This window comes from Apostichopus japonicus, chromosome 22, assembly GCF_037975245.1.
Source record: "Apostichopus japonicus isolate 1M-3 chromosome 22, ASM3797524v1, whole genome shotgun sequence".
Lineage (NCBI taxonomy): Eukaryota > Metazoa > Echinodermata > Holothuroidea > Aspidochirotida > Stichopodidae > Apostichopus > Apostichopus japonicus.
In genome coordinates, this window is record NC_092582.1 from 9,127,557 (window position 1) to 9,144,287 (window position 16,731).

Below are 16,731 nucleotides of genomic sequence, written 5' to 3' on the forward strand. Positions count from 1 at the left end.
TTTGTTGAGATGGCGCCGCCTTCTAGCCGGTGGCTAATAGCGGATATCTATATGTTAGAGTGGCCAGGAAAATGTTTCAAGAATATATTCCAGTAAAATGTTTCAACAATAGATTCCATATGCTTACTGAGTTTATCGCGAAAAACACGGTTATCTATTCGATAAACTGAGTTTAACGATCGAAAAACAGAGTTTAACAGCGATAAACTCGGTTTATTGAATTATTGCACATATGGCTTTCCATACACGTCACACAAAAACATTGGGTCTGATTCTGAATTTGAATTTCGTGCATTTGGCAACTACTCAGCAGGTTGAATAGAAAATCCGCCACTTTCCGTAGACATCCGTGAAAATTAAACGCAAATTCCTGCGTCACTATTTTGCCATTATCGTCTCGAGTTTGAGTTATTGTTGAGGATCCCATCGTTTCAAACAACGCACTTCGTAAGCAAATCCGTCTTGGCTATGGTGCAAAGTATTTTCGCCTAAGTGTATCAACTGCTGTATGTTGAACCTGGGCCTACAGTATTGGGATGGGTTTCGCTAAGTATATGAGATCGAAGAAGAAAAATAAGTTTTCAAAAGGCCAAAATGGTGGAAATTGTAAAGAGAAATTCAAATGAGAAAAAACAATAACGATCATAGTATTTACTGCGATGAGACTCAACTTACTACTACCTACTTGTCTACTAATTAAATGATACACATTTAACTCAACATTATAAAATTATCACCAAATTTGCTCATATTGTAGTGTACTGTTAATGGAATTCCAGGTAGACATTTTTAATGGTCATTACTATGTTTGTGCAGAGCATATAGTGTTTCAAATTTGTATAGCAGTTTTGAAGGAATGAAAATTACTTCCATGGATATTACTTCCATTGCTCTGGTTCTCTGTGTCTGATATAACTTTGTCACACAATACCTCAACTTGCAGATCAATTACTCCCTGCATATGATATTAAAGGTCATTAGAATGCTCCCAACAGTTGCTAATTTAAGTCAAATAATGGTCTCTTATGCTTCAACTTCAAAAAACATTTTACTAACACCCTTAAAGAATCTTACCTTCACTGACACATTAATTTGTTTAAGTTAATGATCCTCAAATGACTTCAAGTTAATTTGGAGAAAGAGGACCAACGGAAAAGACTTTTGAAAACTTCTGGCGATTTTAATTACCATATATGTTGAAGCCAATCAGCCCAGTTACTTAGATTGCTCACTTTCTTATCCAATTAGATTAATGCACTTTGAACGATGGATGACCCAAAACATCACAGGGCAAACAGAGGGATCTTTGGGGTTCGACACAGTAAGAAGCGACCCATGATGTTTTCGTTCACACCAGTACGAGGAGATGAGTGGCCAACTAGCTCAGATGACAGTGATCAAGATTTTGATATTAATAACTGGTAAATTTTCTCAAATTTTTGGTAATTCTGTATTCTGTTAGTTACCTTCATTGTTATGTATATAGGGATACCAAGTGATGAGATAACACAGTGGGAGGAAAAGGTTGTGGTTAACAAAGAACAGATTCTCTCTTTCCATCTCTGATTCTTGCAGTTCCAAGGCAAATTACTCGGACGATGGAAGCGATTCAACAAAACATCTGAAAAAGGGAAAACAGCAGAAGAGAAAGAAGAGTAAAAAGAGCAAAAAGGAAAGGAAGACACAGTCACGTAAACTAAAAGTAAAAAGGAGGAAAGTTCAGTCATCTAGCTGTGATGACGATGAACCAGAAACTACTCGCCATGACGATACCTCCGATAAAACTTCATGGAGTCATCTTCCGACTCTAATCCTCCAGAAAATATTTTACTTTGGAGTCGCAGATGGTGGTGCTGTGCCGTTCCTTCTAAGGTCAGTTAAATTAATGACATGGAAAATGTTTTCAAAAGCTATCTTGAGTTCCAAATGTCTGCACTTTTAAGAATTTTGTTTAGAGATCTCCTTGAAAAAGTAAACTATTTAATACTAGGCTCACCTTGTTCGAAAATAATTCACCAAAGAGAAAAATGATAAAAAGGAGTTTCACATTTCTTGGTTAATGTTCACTTCGTATGCAGAATGTCAAAAGTTTCAAGGACTTGGAGAGATGTGGCCACACTTCCTAAGCTGTGGAGAAAGGTGAATCTAGATTCCAGCACAGTGAAGGTTAAGGAGAGCAAGAGATTTACGGGGTTGACCTGGTTGATCAATAATCGATTCTCAAAACTGGAAAATCTGAATATCTGCAACTGGTCTAAACTAAATCAGTCAACATTTGAGGTGAGTAAGTCCTTTTTAAATTATTACTTAATGGGATAACAGAGTCTATAATGTTTCAACAATATGAATCACAGACCAAGTTAATTGGAAACACATTGTTCTAACCACCATCTTTGCTGAGATTAAAAGTAAAAATGAAATTTGTAAAAAAAAAGAGAAGCTTTTGTGGATAAGTACACTGCAAGCGCAATAATTTGTGATGTCGCATCAGACTGTTTGGTTTTCATTGTTTTCCATCGATGTTCCGTGATTGAAATCAATTATGAATTGTGAGATAAATGACACAGTTGAATCATTTACATAAGATTAAAATCATTTCAGTTTTATGGGAAAAGAAAAGCTGATTGTAGTACAATCAGCTTTTCTTTTAATTAAAGTATTGAGGATGATCCACTTCTGCTCACTGAATTTCCCAAATGTAGACTGCAAGTAATTATTCAATCATACAGCAACTGTAATTGCTTGACATTTATCTTTGGTCTTTGATGGGTTTCTCCAGGTCTAGTATTATCTTGTTAGTACTTTGAAGGACACCACAGAACCGGGGCTACCCCCCCCCCACCCCCAGTATCCAAACAATGCTGGAAATGTTTAATATGCACTATTATAGTTCCTGTTTTAATTCCACAAATACCTCAGGACTTCAGTGTGACATTTGTCCAGCATTTGCAACTGCCTATGGTATATTTACTTAAGTCATTGATGTTCAAAAGAAATAATTGGAAGGCCTAATTTCAAGTTTTATTATGTTCTGTAGCACGTTGAACACTTTTTTTGTTGTCTTTAGAACATCGTTAAGGAGTGCCCTTCCTTAAAGCGCCTGGTCTTGAGTGGTTGCATTAAATTGGGTTCTTCATCTTTAGAGCAGATCACCAATGGGCTAAGCAATCTTGTAGCCCTAGACATCTCCAGTATTACGTTACCTGTAAGTTTCAAGTCATTCTCTTTTGTATATATAGAAGTACTGAAGTATGTTTTCTCACTCACTGTAGCCTGGTTTTCTAGTGCTATTGGTACTGGGTGGTGGGTGTGGATCTTCTCTATTTCACTGTGTTTTTTAACAGTCCTCTCTTCATTTTTGCCTGAAGTATTTCTTGCTCTCTACTGACTAATAGTTCTCTAGTTTGTTTTAGTATGCACCTCAATTGACTTTCTATCTTAAGTGCATGTTTGACCTACTCTATGAGTATTTATATTTATTATATATTTATTTGTCCGGATGAAGTTTGATTGATGTCATCAGTTGGTTGATTTGTAATAAAATAAAATTGAATTGAATTCATTCATAATATAATTAAAGAAGCATTCTGTGAAATTGTGCATATAGGTTAATATTTGGAAAATGCAAACGGTATGAGGAGTTTATGGCGGACAGTTAAATGCTACTTCTCTCAGTTCACATTCCATACATATAACTGTTTAAAGTATGCAATTATTAGTGTTGCAATGATATTATGACTCAACTCACTATAAACTTTCATGTACAGTCAGTGTCTTAAATCATTGGTAATGACTTAATCTTGACTGAAAATAAAAGTGACTCTTCACACTGTGTAATATATATTGACCTAGTTATGACTATTTGATTGTATACAAATCAGCAAACTTAAATTAGTTCTTTGTATGCCTATCTCTGTTTTGTATTGAGAAGGCTGCTCACACCCTGCTGCTCTCTTTGTCTTTTGCTCAATTTTCTATCTAGGGAAAGACTCTCAATCCAAGTGGTCTTTCTCGGTTCTTAGAGGTCAGAGGTGGGGCTCTTCAGGAATTAAATTTGTCCAACAACAAGATAAGCAGCTGGCCTGGAGTGTTTAGTCCCATCTTGGTAAATTCTTTCATTGCATTTATTCCTTGTAAAGCTTTCAGTCCAAAATATGAAATTGAGAGAAATAAGCCAACTAGTTCTTTAAAATTTGCTCCATTGGCTTATATATAATTATGGTGAAATCATTATATATTCAAAAATTCTTCTCTGGATGAACCAAAAAAATTGTCTTTTTGTGACAGCTAAACTGTTGGTGAGAGGGTTAATGATGAAAATGCAATCGCTCGCTGTTAATACTGTAATATTTTTATCATTCTTAATTTCTCAGAAACATCATGGTGAAATCATTATATATTCAAAAATTCTTCTCTGGACTAACCAACAAAATTGTCTTTTGTGTGACAGCTAAACTGTTGGTGAGAGGGTTAATGATGAAAATGCAATCGCTCGCTGTAAATACTTGTAATATTTTTCTTCATTCTTAATTTCTCAGAAACATGAAAACAGCATGCCATACCTAAGACACCTAGATCTTTCAAACTGTTTAACGTTCTCTTCATCGCTGACAGCCTTCCCGGTGGAGTCCTTCCAATCAGCCTGCCCAAATTTAGAAGTTCTCAGTTTAGCTGGTTGTGATGTGGTTGGTTCTAAAGTTGAACAAGATTTAAAGGTACCGGCCTTTCTATTCTTTTTTCTTCTTTTCTTTCTTTGGAAGTTCTTATAGATTCTTCAGCAATGGTTCTCACTTTATGAAGTATGTTTAACTTTGATTTATACATGATGTGTACGTTTTGGAGATTTTTTCTTTCTTTTCTTATGACCTTAATAATTCTCTGTATTTTTTTTATATATCTTTTTATCTCAATACATTACATGTATAGAGATATTGTAACAGTAAGTGGGACTCTCTCTTCTCTTAAAAATTTTTCAGCGTCTTCAAACAAAGTTCTTTTTCTCTGGAATTTCCAGAGCAAGAATATATCATATAGACCAACAAAAGTTACTATTTTTTATTCCAGAATTGTATCTCATTCTGTGACTTTTTCACTGATTTATGTCCAAATCGGGCCAATTTGGACTGAAAACACACTTTGGCAGACCTGTTTTGCACACGCTCCAAAACTTTTGTTTTATGAAAGAGAATAGAATAGAACTGTCTTTCAACAGTGGTATCGTCTAAGATAGGGTCCTATGTATTATATATTTTATTAACATTTTAAACTTTCATTTGTTGTTTACAGGTAGGTATTAATAAGAATTTTACTACCTGTATATGACATTTTATGGCTTTTATTTGCTTTATTTGATGTTTAAATGATTTTTCTTTCTTAAAACAACACTGAGCCGCCGCCCCTACTTTTAGTAAAAAGGTCCGTTTTTGATGATTAAGCCCCGCCCCCAAGTCTGTTTTGTAGCAGATTGGCTATGACTCATAACAGCTACATGTTAGATACGAAAATGGCTACCCTCGCGACCAATTTTCTGTAGTGTAGTTAGGTACGCGAGGTGTTAGTGTATTGCATGCTAATTACATTCTGTACTGCTGAATTCTACGTAGTGCATTTAATTTATATTAGGCCTTCGTTTTTGTAACATCCATTTAAGGATAGTACTGGTGTTCAGGTAGCTTTTCAGAGCATGGGCCATGATAAGTTTGTTTGATTGCCCTTCATGTATTTTGTATAATTAGGTATACACATTCTTGTATTTCTGAAGGCTACTTACTGTAGGCCTAGTGCATTTAAAAAAAATTATATATATAGGCCTAGGCCTATTAGGCTTTCAGTGATAGCCACATTAGCATTGTACTGGTGTTCAGACAGCTTTTCCTAGGAAGGACCAGGGTAAGTTTGTTTGATGGGTACGTATAAAAGAGGAGCCGGCCATAGCATCACAACTTTTATAAGACTATAAAAATTGTATAAGGTTATGTTTTATTTATAAGGATATAAGATGTATAAGGTTATAAGAAGTATGTTTAGCTTTCTTTTGAACCTGTAATGTTTGACATCAAATGTACAAAGAATTAAAATAAAATAACAAAATGGAGAGGAACTGAGGTGGCTATTAGGGGAAGAGGAGGCCACCCATCACTTGCATATAAAAACTTGTAATCTTCTTTTACATTATTTTTTCCAAGTCATAAATCCATGAAATCTTCATGTCCGAAAAATTGAGATGGAAAAACGTGGGTTGTTTTGATATCTAGAAGTGGACACAGTTTTGATGGTAGTCACCACTACAGTAACATACAGTAGGTCAATAGGCCTAGCTCTCAAGGCAGGCATCAAGAATATGGTCGAGTTGTTCGCCTCTTCTAATTTGGCTGTTGTCATTGACGTCAAACTATATGACCAAAAAGTCCAACAGAGACTGACCTAAGATGAAGGATACCACATAAAAAAGTTCTTAAATATTCTATGACATTACTAAACCTTGCAACGTCGTTCTTTCGACTAACAGGCAATGAGCGCTAAAGGCAAGACTAGCAGGATAAAGTGTAACCTGCAGAGACTATTCGTGGCAAAGTAGCAAAAATGCAAGTTATATATTTGTTGTACCATGATTGATATTGATAATTGTAGAGACAGAGCAAAGATTTGAAATTAGGAATCAAAATTAAAACTTCCAGTATTGAGATACTGCATCATTGATGCTCTTGTTTTATTATTGTCATCTTTAATGAGGGTAGTCCTGCTCAGTGCAGAAGCACTGCTTCCACTGTATTGAAATTGAAGATAATAGAACAAGGGCATTTTCAGGAAATTGGTTGTTTTTAATTAAGTTGATTTGAAGATCTACATACATTAAACTAGATCAGCATCTCACATCACAATAAATCTGCTAGAACAAAAAGAAGAATATTTCAAACCAGAGGGTGTGGAGAATCACAGTATTACCATAATTGTTTTCTATTCAATATCATTTTAAATATATCATGGTATGTCTACCAATCAGTTAATATTTTGGTTTTAAGAAATTCCAACTAAAAGATATACTGTCACAATTTTTCAAAATGTCGAAAAGGAAAAGGAGATTGACTGTTGAAAACAGTTTTGGTTTTTAATTGTGATACAAATATCAGGAAAAACTATCTTTTATCAACTACAGGTTCAGTAAATATCTAAGTATTTTTCCAGAGTGACTTTCACCGCATCTTGCATGTTTGGCTTCCCACAGGAATCCTCTTGCGGTTTTCCAAGACTTGAGCAATTAAGTTTTCCAGTTCAGTCTCAGGTTCAAAGATCGAGCAGCTTGCAGCAAGACCTAGTACAGAGGATTTTGAAGACCTCCGTCAACTTACAGCTTTTGGATATTAGAGGGCGCACTTCATTCACGCCCGAGTTTGCACAGGTTGTTGTTACCATTTGGTCGCTTTCTTCTGTAATCGTAGTGTATTAAGCACTAGAAGCTCAACTTCAAAGTTCACATTACAGAGAGGTCGCCATGGAGATTTTCATTTTTCTATCGCCATGGGAATATGTTTGTCTGAACTGATTCACTTTAATGTAAACATTCTAATGTGGGTTTCAATAAAGAAATGACATTTGCCCAACTGCCCAGACATGTTACCTTGACCTTTCTAGAAGTTTTTTTTTCCAAATGTCTTTCCAAATGTTTTCTTCCTCTTCTTCCTTACCGTCTCTCCCGATATTTTTAATTTGTTTTTATTCACGCAATTTTATGTTTTTTCTACAGAATCTGCCTTGCACTGGTGTTGAATATTTATACATTGGTAACTGTGATGGCACTATTATTCCTTTATGTACAAAGGTAAGTTTATTTTCTATAACCAAGCTTTATCAATCTCACAGCAAAAGCTACAATTTTTTTCTTTTCTTCAATGATTGCATTCATAGTTGAAAATGACTTTCTCATGTTCACTCATTGGCAGCAGATTTAAAAAAGTTTAAGGTTTACAAGACTTCCATCTGCTGAAGATAAAACAGAACTTTGTAAACATTGCGACCGAGAACTTGTTTTTCACTAGTGTATAGATTATAGATCCGTGGTTTTCAACCTTGGGCTCGCGGGCCCATTTGGGCCCGCGAAGCCGATTTTGTGGGCTCGCGAGCATTGCCCCAGTAACGATTAAAAGATTAACCGTTAATTGTATTGGAAATAGAAGGATCCTACTACAGCCCTTTCCTTCGAATTATCGCAATTTTTACAAGTGTAGACAAATATGATCCACTTTTTTTTCTTCGGATCTTTGACCTATTCTGCCTCGAATATGAGCAATAATTGGAATAACTTATACAGCGTGATATCTATACAGTACGACACTTCTATCAGTTCTCCCGTTCTATTGTCAATACAAAGTATTCTTACGTTCTCTCTATTTGTTAATTTGTTTTCAATAAATAGAAATTACCTCACCGATTCGAAATATATCTCCTTTAATACCACTGGGCCTCATATGCACACGTCAAACGGTTTTGCTGCTTTTTTATTGCATTGTTCATCTCCATTTTTCTGCATTATTCTGATAGTGATAACGGTCACACATTTCTTATGAAACCAGTGTACCATTGAGGGTTGCAAGAAATCTTTGAGATAGGCTCTAATTGGGCAGTACCTGTCATCTGATCACTGAGGAACATACATAGCTCTGATTGAGTCCCCGGGTCACTTGTGTCAAGAATACACTAATAAACGCTGTGAAATTGATTTTATGAAGTTGATAACTTTGCAGGGTAAGGTATGGGCTCGCGAGGACGGCTCGGAGGACGAATTGGGCTCTTGATCGAAAAAAGGTTGAAAACCAAGGTTATAGATGAACACAAATCCATGAGATCTAGCACGAGGTCAGGCCACTATGCTTAGAGTTCCTCTGGGTGGACTCACTACTAATCTGTCTACTGATGTGGTCAATGTGCGATCAAAACCACAATCAATCGTATTACTTCCAAGAAACTTCCCCCCCCCCAAAAAAACCCAAAAAATTGCATAAATGTGCTGTATAAACCATCATCATTTATAGCTTCTCTCCATAGACAAATAACTGTTTTGATGAGAGCAACTTGCAACCTCAGAGGTCTATTGTTATACTTTGTATCTCTTCAGTGGGGACACAGCCTGAAAACCCTCCACATGCCTGATATTAGCATGAAAGGTGATGTCACCATCGCAAGTGTACTACCATCAATGACCAAACTTGAGAATCTAGACTTGGCAGGAACGGATATCGATGACTCAGTAGTTAGGTATGTTTGTGGGAGAGGTTGTGGAGTGGGGGGCAGTGGAGGGATTGGCCTATGGGGGATGGGGGTGGTGGAGGGATTAGCCTACCAGAATATTGGTTGGTATCATTGCACTGCTGAGTCTGACTTGCAAGAGATGCTAGTTTTGTCCCAAGTTTGGTAAACACAAAGAATGTCAAAGTAGTAAACCGGTCACTCAGCTCAGCTCTCAATTTAAATTTCATATCCTTATAAGAAAAACGATTCCTAGTCTGTGAAGAACATATTGTGTGATCGTATGAACTTGCAGCAAAATTAGGCTTTAAATACACTTAAAGGGTATCATACTTTGTTCTTCGCGGTTGACTGTTTGAATGATTCTTGATTCTTGATAAATGAACTTCCTCATAAGCAAACTTACTGTCCCAGATGTGTAACTTGACCCTGGTCATTGGTAACTTGTCATGCCTACACACCAAAGTGTGCACAATTCAAACAATCTCTCCTGGGGCACCACAGCCACGTGTCCCCTGGGGGACTTCCCATAGGGTGCAGCCACAAAACGGCGCAAGCAACTATATTTACAAGTCACCTCGCAGGTCCCTATTTATACACCTGGGTGAAGAGAGGCAATGGAGATAAAGTGCCTTGCCCAAGGACACAACGCAGTGATTTGGCCAGTGCTCGAACCTGTAATCCTTAGATCACAGGTCCACTGCTTTAACCAATTGACTACAATGCCCTGATCTCGTAGTAAGGTCTGGTATCAAGTATTGTTGAAGAGACTGTGGAACTTTATCTTTGAATTGCAATGCTATCATCCACCATGACGCTCTAGATCAGAGAAAGCATTTTATCATCAGTAACGTTTTCTTTCTCTTGTAGATTGGTCTTTGATTCTTGTCCGTCTCTGGATGAAATCAATTTAACAAGATGCCGAAATATTCAACGAGGAATAAAACAGACTTTCAAAGGTCAAAGATTAAAAGAACTTGCAGAAAAGATGACTTCAACAAGTTAACAAAGGTTTTGTTGTTTTGAGGAAAGGTTTGATAATGCTGAAAAGTTTTCTTGAAGACATTTTCACCAAAAGATAGTCATTCTTCAGGGAAACATGAAGATTCGGTGACATGGATAAACGATCCAGCATTCTTATTCCAAGGGGAAAATATAGGGCGACATGCAAATTCAATTATTACTGTAAACCAAGTAGAAGAGCAGTTATACATTGTGGATTGTTCATTGAGAAAGGTGAGTCAGCCTTAACAATAAACAAAGTGCCACGGAAGAAGTTCAAACATGCTGAAGAAGCCAAGCAGATGCAGTAAACAACATGCTATATCACAAGGATCCAATGGCCATATGGTAAAGAAACTAGCATGGGAAGACGACAAGAAACCTTTGGGTGCTATTGGGAAGAAGAATGAATGAAGAAAGAATGAAACAATTTACTCTCTCAACCAAAATGTGAATGGACAATCTTGTGCATGCAGTCTCCACGGTTTTCAATAATGAAGGCATGAAGAATCAACCAGTTTACCTAATTTTCCCAGTAGAGTGTGAGGGAAAAAACATCAAATTGTGCAAAAGCTACTATACCAAGCTATCCTATAAAGTAAACACTAAACAGATAAATTAATCTTTTACCATTCATGAAGACAATGATCACAGACAAATTGTTGCAACACACTGAATTGTTTATTTTGGCAATATGTATTTTATAATCAGTTGCAACAAATAATCACATTATTCTTATATCTGTGTATTAAAATATTAAGAAATTACAAACAGTACTTCAAATTTGAACCTCGAGAACTACAATTGAACCCAATAATAACATGAAAAATTCTACTTTAATAAATCTGTGTAATAGTTCATTTACAAAATCGATGTCACATCTTAAGTGACTAAATAAGATATTGTCTACTTAAACATTCCCATAGGCACGGATGTACTGAGGGATATTTGAGTACCGTTCGGATTTGTGCAGTAGTGTGATCCACGTCCTGGGGAAGGGGTCTCGGGGGTGGGGTACCCCTCCCCTTTGGTAAATTTATGCATATAAAGTATGCTTAGATGGCAAATTGTGCTATCTTTTTCCTATTCTGGCAGTATTAACCCATATTTTGGTAATGAAAATTAGTTAAATTAATCATCAAAAAAAGTACTGGGTGGAAATGTTTAAAATACTGTTTGTGCTGGGGGGCATTAAGAACTGCCAGGCGCAGCCGCCCACCACCGCCCAGCGTGAGCACATCCCTGCATATCCATACCCACTGTACAAAATTGTCAAGGCTAATGAGGTCTGAGTCTGCATTACTTGAACAGGACAAAAAATGTTGCTAGTTTACATGACTTTGGAAATACATGATGGAGCGTTTCCATTCTGGTTAATTGCTTGTCTACTTTGCGCCATTTAATACTGCATTTTCATTTTGTTTGCAGGACAAACAGTAGCTTAATCAGGTTTCCCCTCCCCCCCCCCCCCATGTCACTGACAGTATAGGTCAAGTCCTCAAAATGATGAGACCCAACAAATATTTGCATTTCAAATGATCAACTTTGTATTTTGTATAGAAGATGACTTTTGATAATCAGGGAAACTTTTGCAAATAAACATGACAGTGTACACCAAACTTATCTATTTCAGTTTTCATTTTTGTCAAAACATTTTAAAAGGCATTATGCCAGTAAAGTGAAAGAGTAGTTCAAGATGCTTGGTTTTCTCACAGCTATAGCTTTCTGTCTTCAAAAACATTTATGACAAATACGAAGTCTGCAAAAGCCTCAATACTAAACTAGGAATGGGGGAAAGTAAATAGTTCATCCCCATTCCCTAATGAAGGTGGTAGGACAGGGTAGAATCAAGTAGATGTAGGATCTTATGCCACCACATTTCCCCCCCCCCCCCACACACCAATCTACCTCCTGATGATGTAAACATGTTTGTCTACATTTGTCATCAGCTGTTCTATTTCTACTGTAGATGCTCCAATTTAACATTCACTTCCTTTGTACTATATATGCATGACAAATTAGCTAACATAAAAAGTCTTTTAAATTTAAAAAAAATACCAATAACAATACAAAAAGCTGCTAATGTACAAACTTAAAAATTCATCAAAATTTTGACATATTGCAAAGTAGCGTTACTGACCAAACAATTGTTACACTGCCAAACAAAGAATGACTTCTAGAGATATCTTCTTACCGGTTAAAGTTCATGTCACTTGCTCTTATGATTACACCAAACATTCAACATAGATCTTGTATGTCCACTTTAATGGGATAATTTTGGTGGGTTGACATTGATTGGTTGATATAAAAATACTTTTCCACACCAGAATCCTTTAAATGACAGATCGTAAACAGAACCACTAAAACCATGCGATAAAACTCGTGAAATTCATGGCAGTTTGCTTGCATACACTGTTAACTACTGTACTGTGTACATATTTCTATTTCCTTTACATATCCTTCACATTATTGGTTCCATTTTGCTCTGGAAAGTTGATGCCGTCAGTAAGGAGAGGTGAGGGAAAGAATGGCGCGATCCAAACTAAATACCAACGAGATCCAAACACAGCCTTGAGGTTTTCTTTCCAACCTCTATTGTACCTTCTGGCCGCACTATGTCGCCACTCGTAGGTGGTTATACCTTTAGCTACGAGACGTACGTGAAAAATTAAGAGGAACAGAAACTGTAGAGAACCGAACAGACAGATTCCACATTGCACGGTAGAAAAGAAAGACATGGTACTATGATAACCAAACAACCAGCCGACCGCTGGTATAAACATTGTGATGATCCCCTTCCAGTGCAAGCCGCCCACCAGTTCCCACGCATAGTCGATGTTAAGGTAGTTACAATACATGGCACTGCAGAAGAGAAAGACCACCATCATGAGATAATAGCGCATGTTGTTGTGTCCCACGCAACGTCCCGTGAAGACGCAGTGGTGGTCTCTGACCAATACGCAGGTGTTGCAGTCACCACAGTGGTGAGCCCTCGGTGGGGCGTTTAACATGCATACCGGGCAGTAACGCCATCCGGTCTTGAGAACGGAAGGCAGAATATTTTTACCGGACGAGATTTCAGTTCCCATCACCATGATCATGTTTCCCACTGCATTGAACCACAGATAGAATCCAACCAGGAAATGCATCCAGAAAGACAATGTAAAAAGGCCGAATAAGGGTGGCATGATGACGAATACTTCAAAGATTGGTACGAGAGTGAGTTCCAAAACTGCCGCAAAGACAGCCAACCGGTCTGGTTTTGTTCTCGGTAAGACATTCTTCCATGAAAATGAGGCCATCTTGTGTGTTGCTGTATCCTCTGCGTGGATATGATCCTAGATGAGGGGCCCAGATCAGCTTTGTAGTGTATTCCAATAAAAGTGAACCTGGTGAAAGGAAAATGAAATTTAATTAACACAAAATATATACAAGATATGTATACATGTATGTTTGTTAACTTAAACAAAATTAATAAATTTAATGTTATTAACCGGTGTGGTGTGCAGTAACATTGCATGTAAGATTCATACCATGAATTACTAGCAAAATGGCTACATAAAAAACTTGTTGCCGTTGCAAGGTATCAAAGCTTAGACATCACAACTTGTGGATGCCACTTACCATTTAAGATATATGTGTGAATGTGACTTAATTCTGATTTTTCTCGCCTAAGGTGTTTTCTGTTGCCTAGTTACAATTGTTACTGATGTAAACAGTGCATACATTAGGAGTAGCCAATTGTTTCATTAATAACTACAATTGAGATCATAGCATTATTACATTTTTCAGCATTGTTACAAATGCAGGATTCTGCATCCGGGATGCAATGCTTTAGCCAGGGATGCAAAATCTTTAAATTGACTGCGTATGGCAGACACAAAACTTTTTTATTGAGTACAAACCCCAAGTTCAAACACTCACAAATTGGCCAATTATGCCAAACATTTAACAAAGCACATTTTGGAACGAACATCTTTGTTTTTGAAGTCTTTTCAAAAAGCCACAATTGCTTTACAAAAGAACCAAAATTTCTTCCAATCCTAGGAATGATTGAATTTGCTTGGAAACAAGTAAATCATAATGTTCAATCAACCACAAGGTACAGAATTAACATCTTTTTCATTACAGAGATTTCCATGCTAAACATAGTCAATGATCTTGCTTAAAAATTCCAAATTTCCTGTGATCTGATTAGCTAATGGTCCCTTATCCATAGTCTGGAAATATTCTTGCATCTGTAGTGCTCAATGAACACATAGTATATTGTTTAACAACAACTTGTAATGTCACATTCCCCTCTGTAGAGATAGCAAAGTGTGTGCTATGGCTATCATAACGTCTGGCAGGCCTTGTTGACACACATTTAGACACAAAGCGATCATGATACAAAGTTGTTGATGAATTGTTTCTAAGAATATCACGCAATACTTGAATCATTGTCTTGATCCCAAATGTTATGATTTGAGACAATAAAGGAATTTTGTGGAAGCTTACTTGTATCTCTGATACTGAAAAAGGATTTTTCATTTTTCAAGAATGTTTGTTCTCTTTTCATTGAGAGTTGCTTTTAAAGTAAACTGTACATTCATACACAGATTAAAAGACATTGCATGTATGTATGTATGTATGTATATGTGATCTTCCCACAAGCAGGAACTCGCGAAAGAAGCCATGGAGGCTTGTAGACTCGCAAGCTGACCGAAGCCAATCTCTCGGCACACATCCATTTAACGTCCATGTCGGGAAGTTGTTATTGAACAACACCCTTGCCAGACGACACACATTGCTGTTGGCGGGGAATCGAACCGGGGATCTCATGACTGGGAGACGCCAGTGTTAACCACTAGGCTATACACTCCGCCAAAAAATACACTCCGCATAAAAATAAAAAGGCTATACACTCCGCATAAAAATTTATTTACATAATGTAGTGGGAAAGGGGTTGAACTGGCCTGTTTAGCTGATGTGCATGTACAGTTTGGGGAAAAAGAAAACTGTCTAACAAAAACTTTTGAATAAAATTTAATTGGGTAACTGTTAATGGCAACTAATGACAGGATTTCATTAAAGTTGTGAGCAAGTACTAGGCCAGTTAGGGGAATGTACTTGTATCTAGATAATACTTTCTTCAAAATCAAAGGGCTCAATAAAATCAGTTAAAAATGCAGTATTTTCATTCTTGCATTTCCCTCTAGGCACTGTTTTACTTTACGTTTTTTTCTGACATTCACAGCGTATGCATAGCCTACCACATTTTCATACACATTAAGTAACTTGTATTTGTAAGGGAGTACTAGGCTATGCATTGCATGATGTATGGGCCAGCATATATATAATATGGTAACTAGTCTACGGCAAATTTTCTGCTTCGGAATTTGATAGTAATTTGTTGAACGTATATTAGTTATTACTTACAAGTTCCATCATTTATTTTGTTTTCATGCATATTATAGCATGGTGACTTCGAAGTTCGGACACTTAAGACTTAAAACACCCCAAAACTAAATCTTCTGGTATAATTCACCAGAAAATATACTTCATACGGTGGGAGAAGTGTGTTATAGTACGATACACGGCCAAACTTTCTTTCCTGCAAACTGTTTTTACGTTGTTTTCCAACAAGATTCTTCGAGATTGTGGAACTGATATTTCTTTGCAAGAGTATTGCGAAGTTCGGACACGCAACCCACAGTGTGTGCTCTTTCAGTAATTATAACAGACTTCATAGATCTTTGTCATTTTGTTGACAAATATGTAAGTAATTTCTTGCACACGGGTCATTTTGGAGAGAAAATAACTGTAGCTTCGTACTTGGTGATATTTGGCTCTTCCTGTAGTTTTTCATGGTGAAATCGTGTATTTCTTAGGGTGTCCGAACTTCGCAGTATGCCGAACTTCGAAATACTGACTATACTGCCTATCACTACAGGCATCCATTAGGCACAATGTGTTGCCAATGGTCATTATTAAGTATTGTAGTTGTACAAAATGTTATAACAATACTGTTGGTTATTACAGTAAACCTAGGTCCTAGTGTTGTTGGTGTTGGTTGTTTGATTAGGCTACAGTAATGTTGAATACTGTACTGTTCAGTATTATGCCTACTGCTTGTGTTACACTTACAGCACACTGTACAGCACCTAACCCAGATTAGCCTAACGTTTCTGCTATTGAGCCTACTGTAACTGAGTGACTGGGTTCTAGAACTAAAAACAAGTTATTAAAGAGCTTGATGGCAGCCATTGAAACTAAACAAATGGCGTAATCACGTACTTCTGATGTTGTAAAATTCTACTAGGTCTAGGCTATTATAACTAACCTGTTTAAGCTTAATAGCTTCCAAAAAGTAGGAAGTATTTTCGGCATTCCATAGAAACATGGCCAAACTAAATAGAGACTGCGAACCTTGTTTAATGTACGTTAATACAATAGCTCAACCAGTCTGAGTAAGCAACGCCCGCGCCATGCACGCTAGCTACTCCA

The 16,731-nt window shown here is 36.9% G+C and overlaps 2 protein-coding genes across 3 annotated transcripts; one reads left to right on the forward strand and one right to left on the reverse strand.

Annotated features, from left to right (window-relative positions):
* Positions 1-263: 263 nt before the first annotated feature.
* On the forward strand, positions 264-10,783 carry LOC139963458 (F-box/LRR-repeat protein 6-like). 2 transcript variants are annotated; one of them, XM_071964237.1, is made up of 11 exons: positions 266-447; positions 1,249-1,421; positions 1,576-1,872; positions 2,079-2,280; positions 3,068-3,205; positions 3,983-4,105; positions 4,539-4,715; positions 7,226-7,399; positions 7,745-7,819; positions 9,113-9,252; positions 10,114-10,783. In XM_071964237.1, exons 2-11 carry the CDS (start codon positions 1,267-1,269, stop codon positions 10,247-10,249), a joined length of 1,617 nt encoding a protein of 538 aa, XP_071820338.1. In that variant the 5' UTR covers positions 266-447; positions 1,249-1,266; the 3' UTR covers positions 10,250-10,783. The 2 variants fall into 2 exon arrangements, with proteins under 2 accessions (XP_071820339.1, XP_071820338.1); XM_071964238.1 differs by lacking the exon at positions 9,113-9,252 and having other exon boundaries at positions 264-447.
* Positions 10,784-10,922: 139 nt separating this feature from the next.
* Positions 10,923-16,716, reverse strand: LOC139963459 (probable palmitoyltransferase ZDHHC24). Its single transcript, XM_071964239.1, has 2 exons — positions 16,568-16,716; positions 10,923-13,634 (listed from the first exon to the last, which is right to left on the reverse strand). Exon 2 carries the CDS (start codon positions 13,545-13,547, stop codon positions 12,696-12,698), a length of 852 nt encoding a protein of 283 aa, XP_071820340.1. The 5' UTR covers positions 13,548-13,634; positions 16,568-16,716; the 3' UTR covers positions 10,923-12,695.
* Between the last annotated feature and the right edge of the window lie 15 nt (positions 16,717-16,731).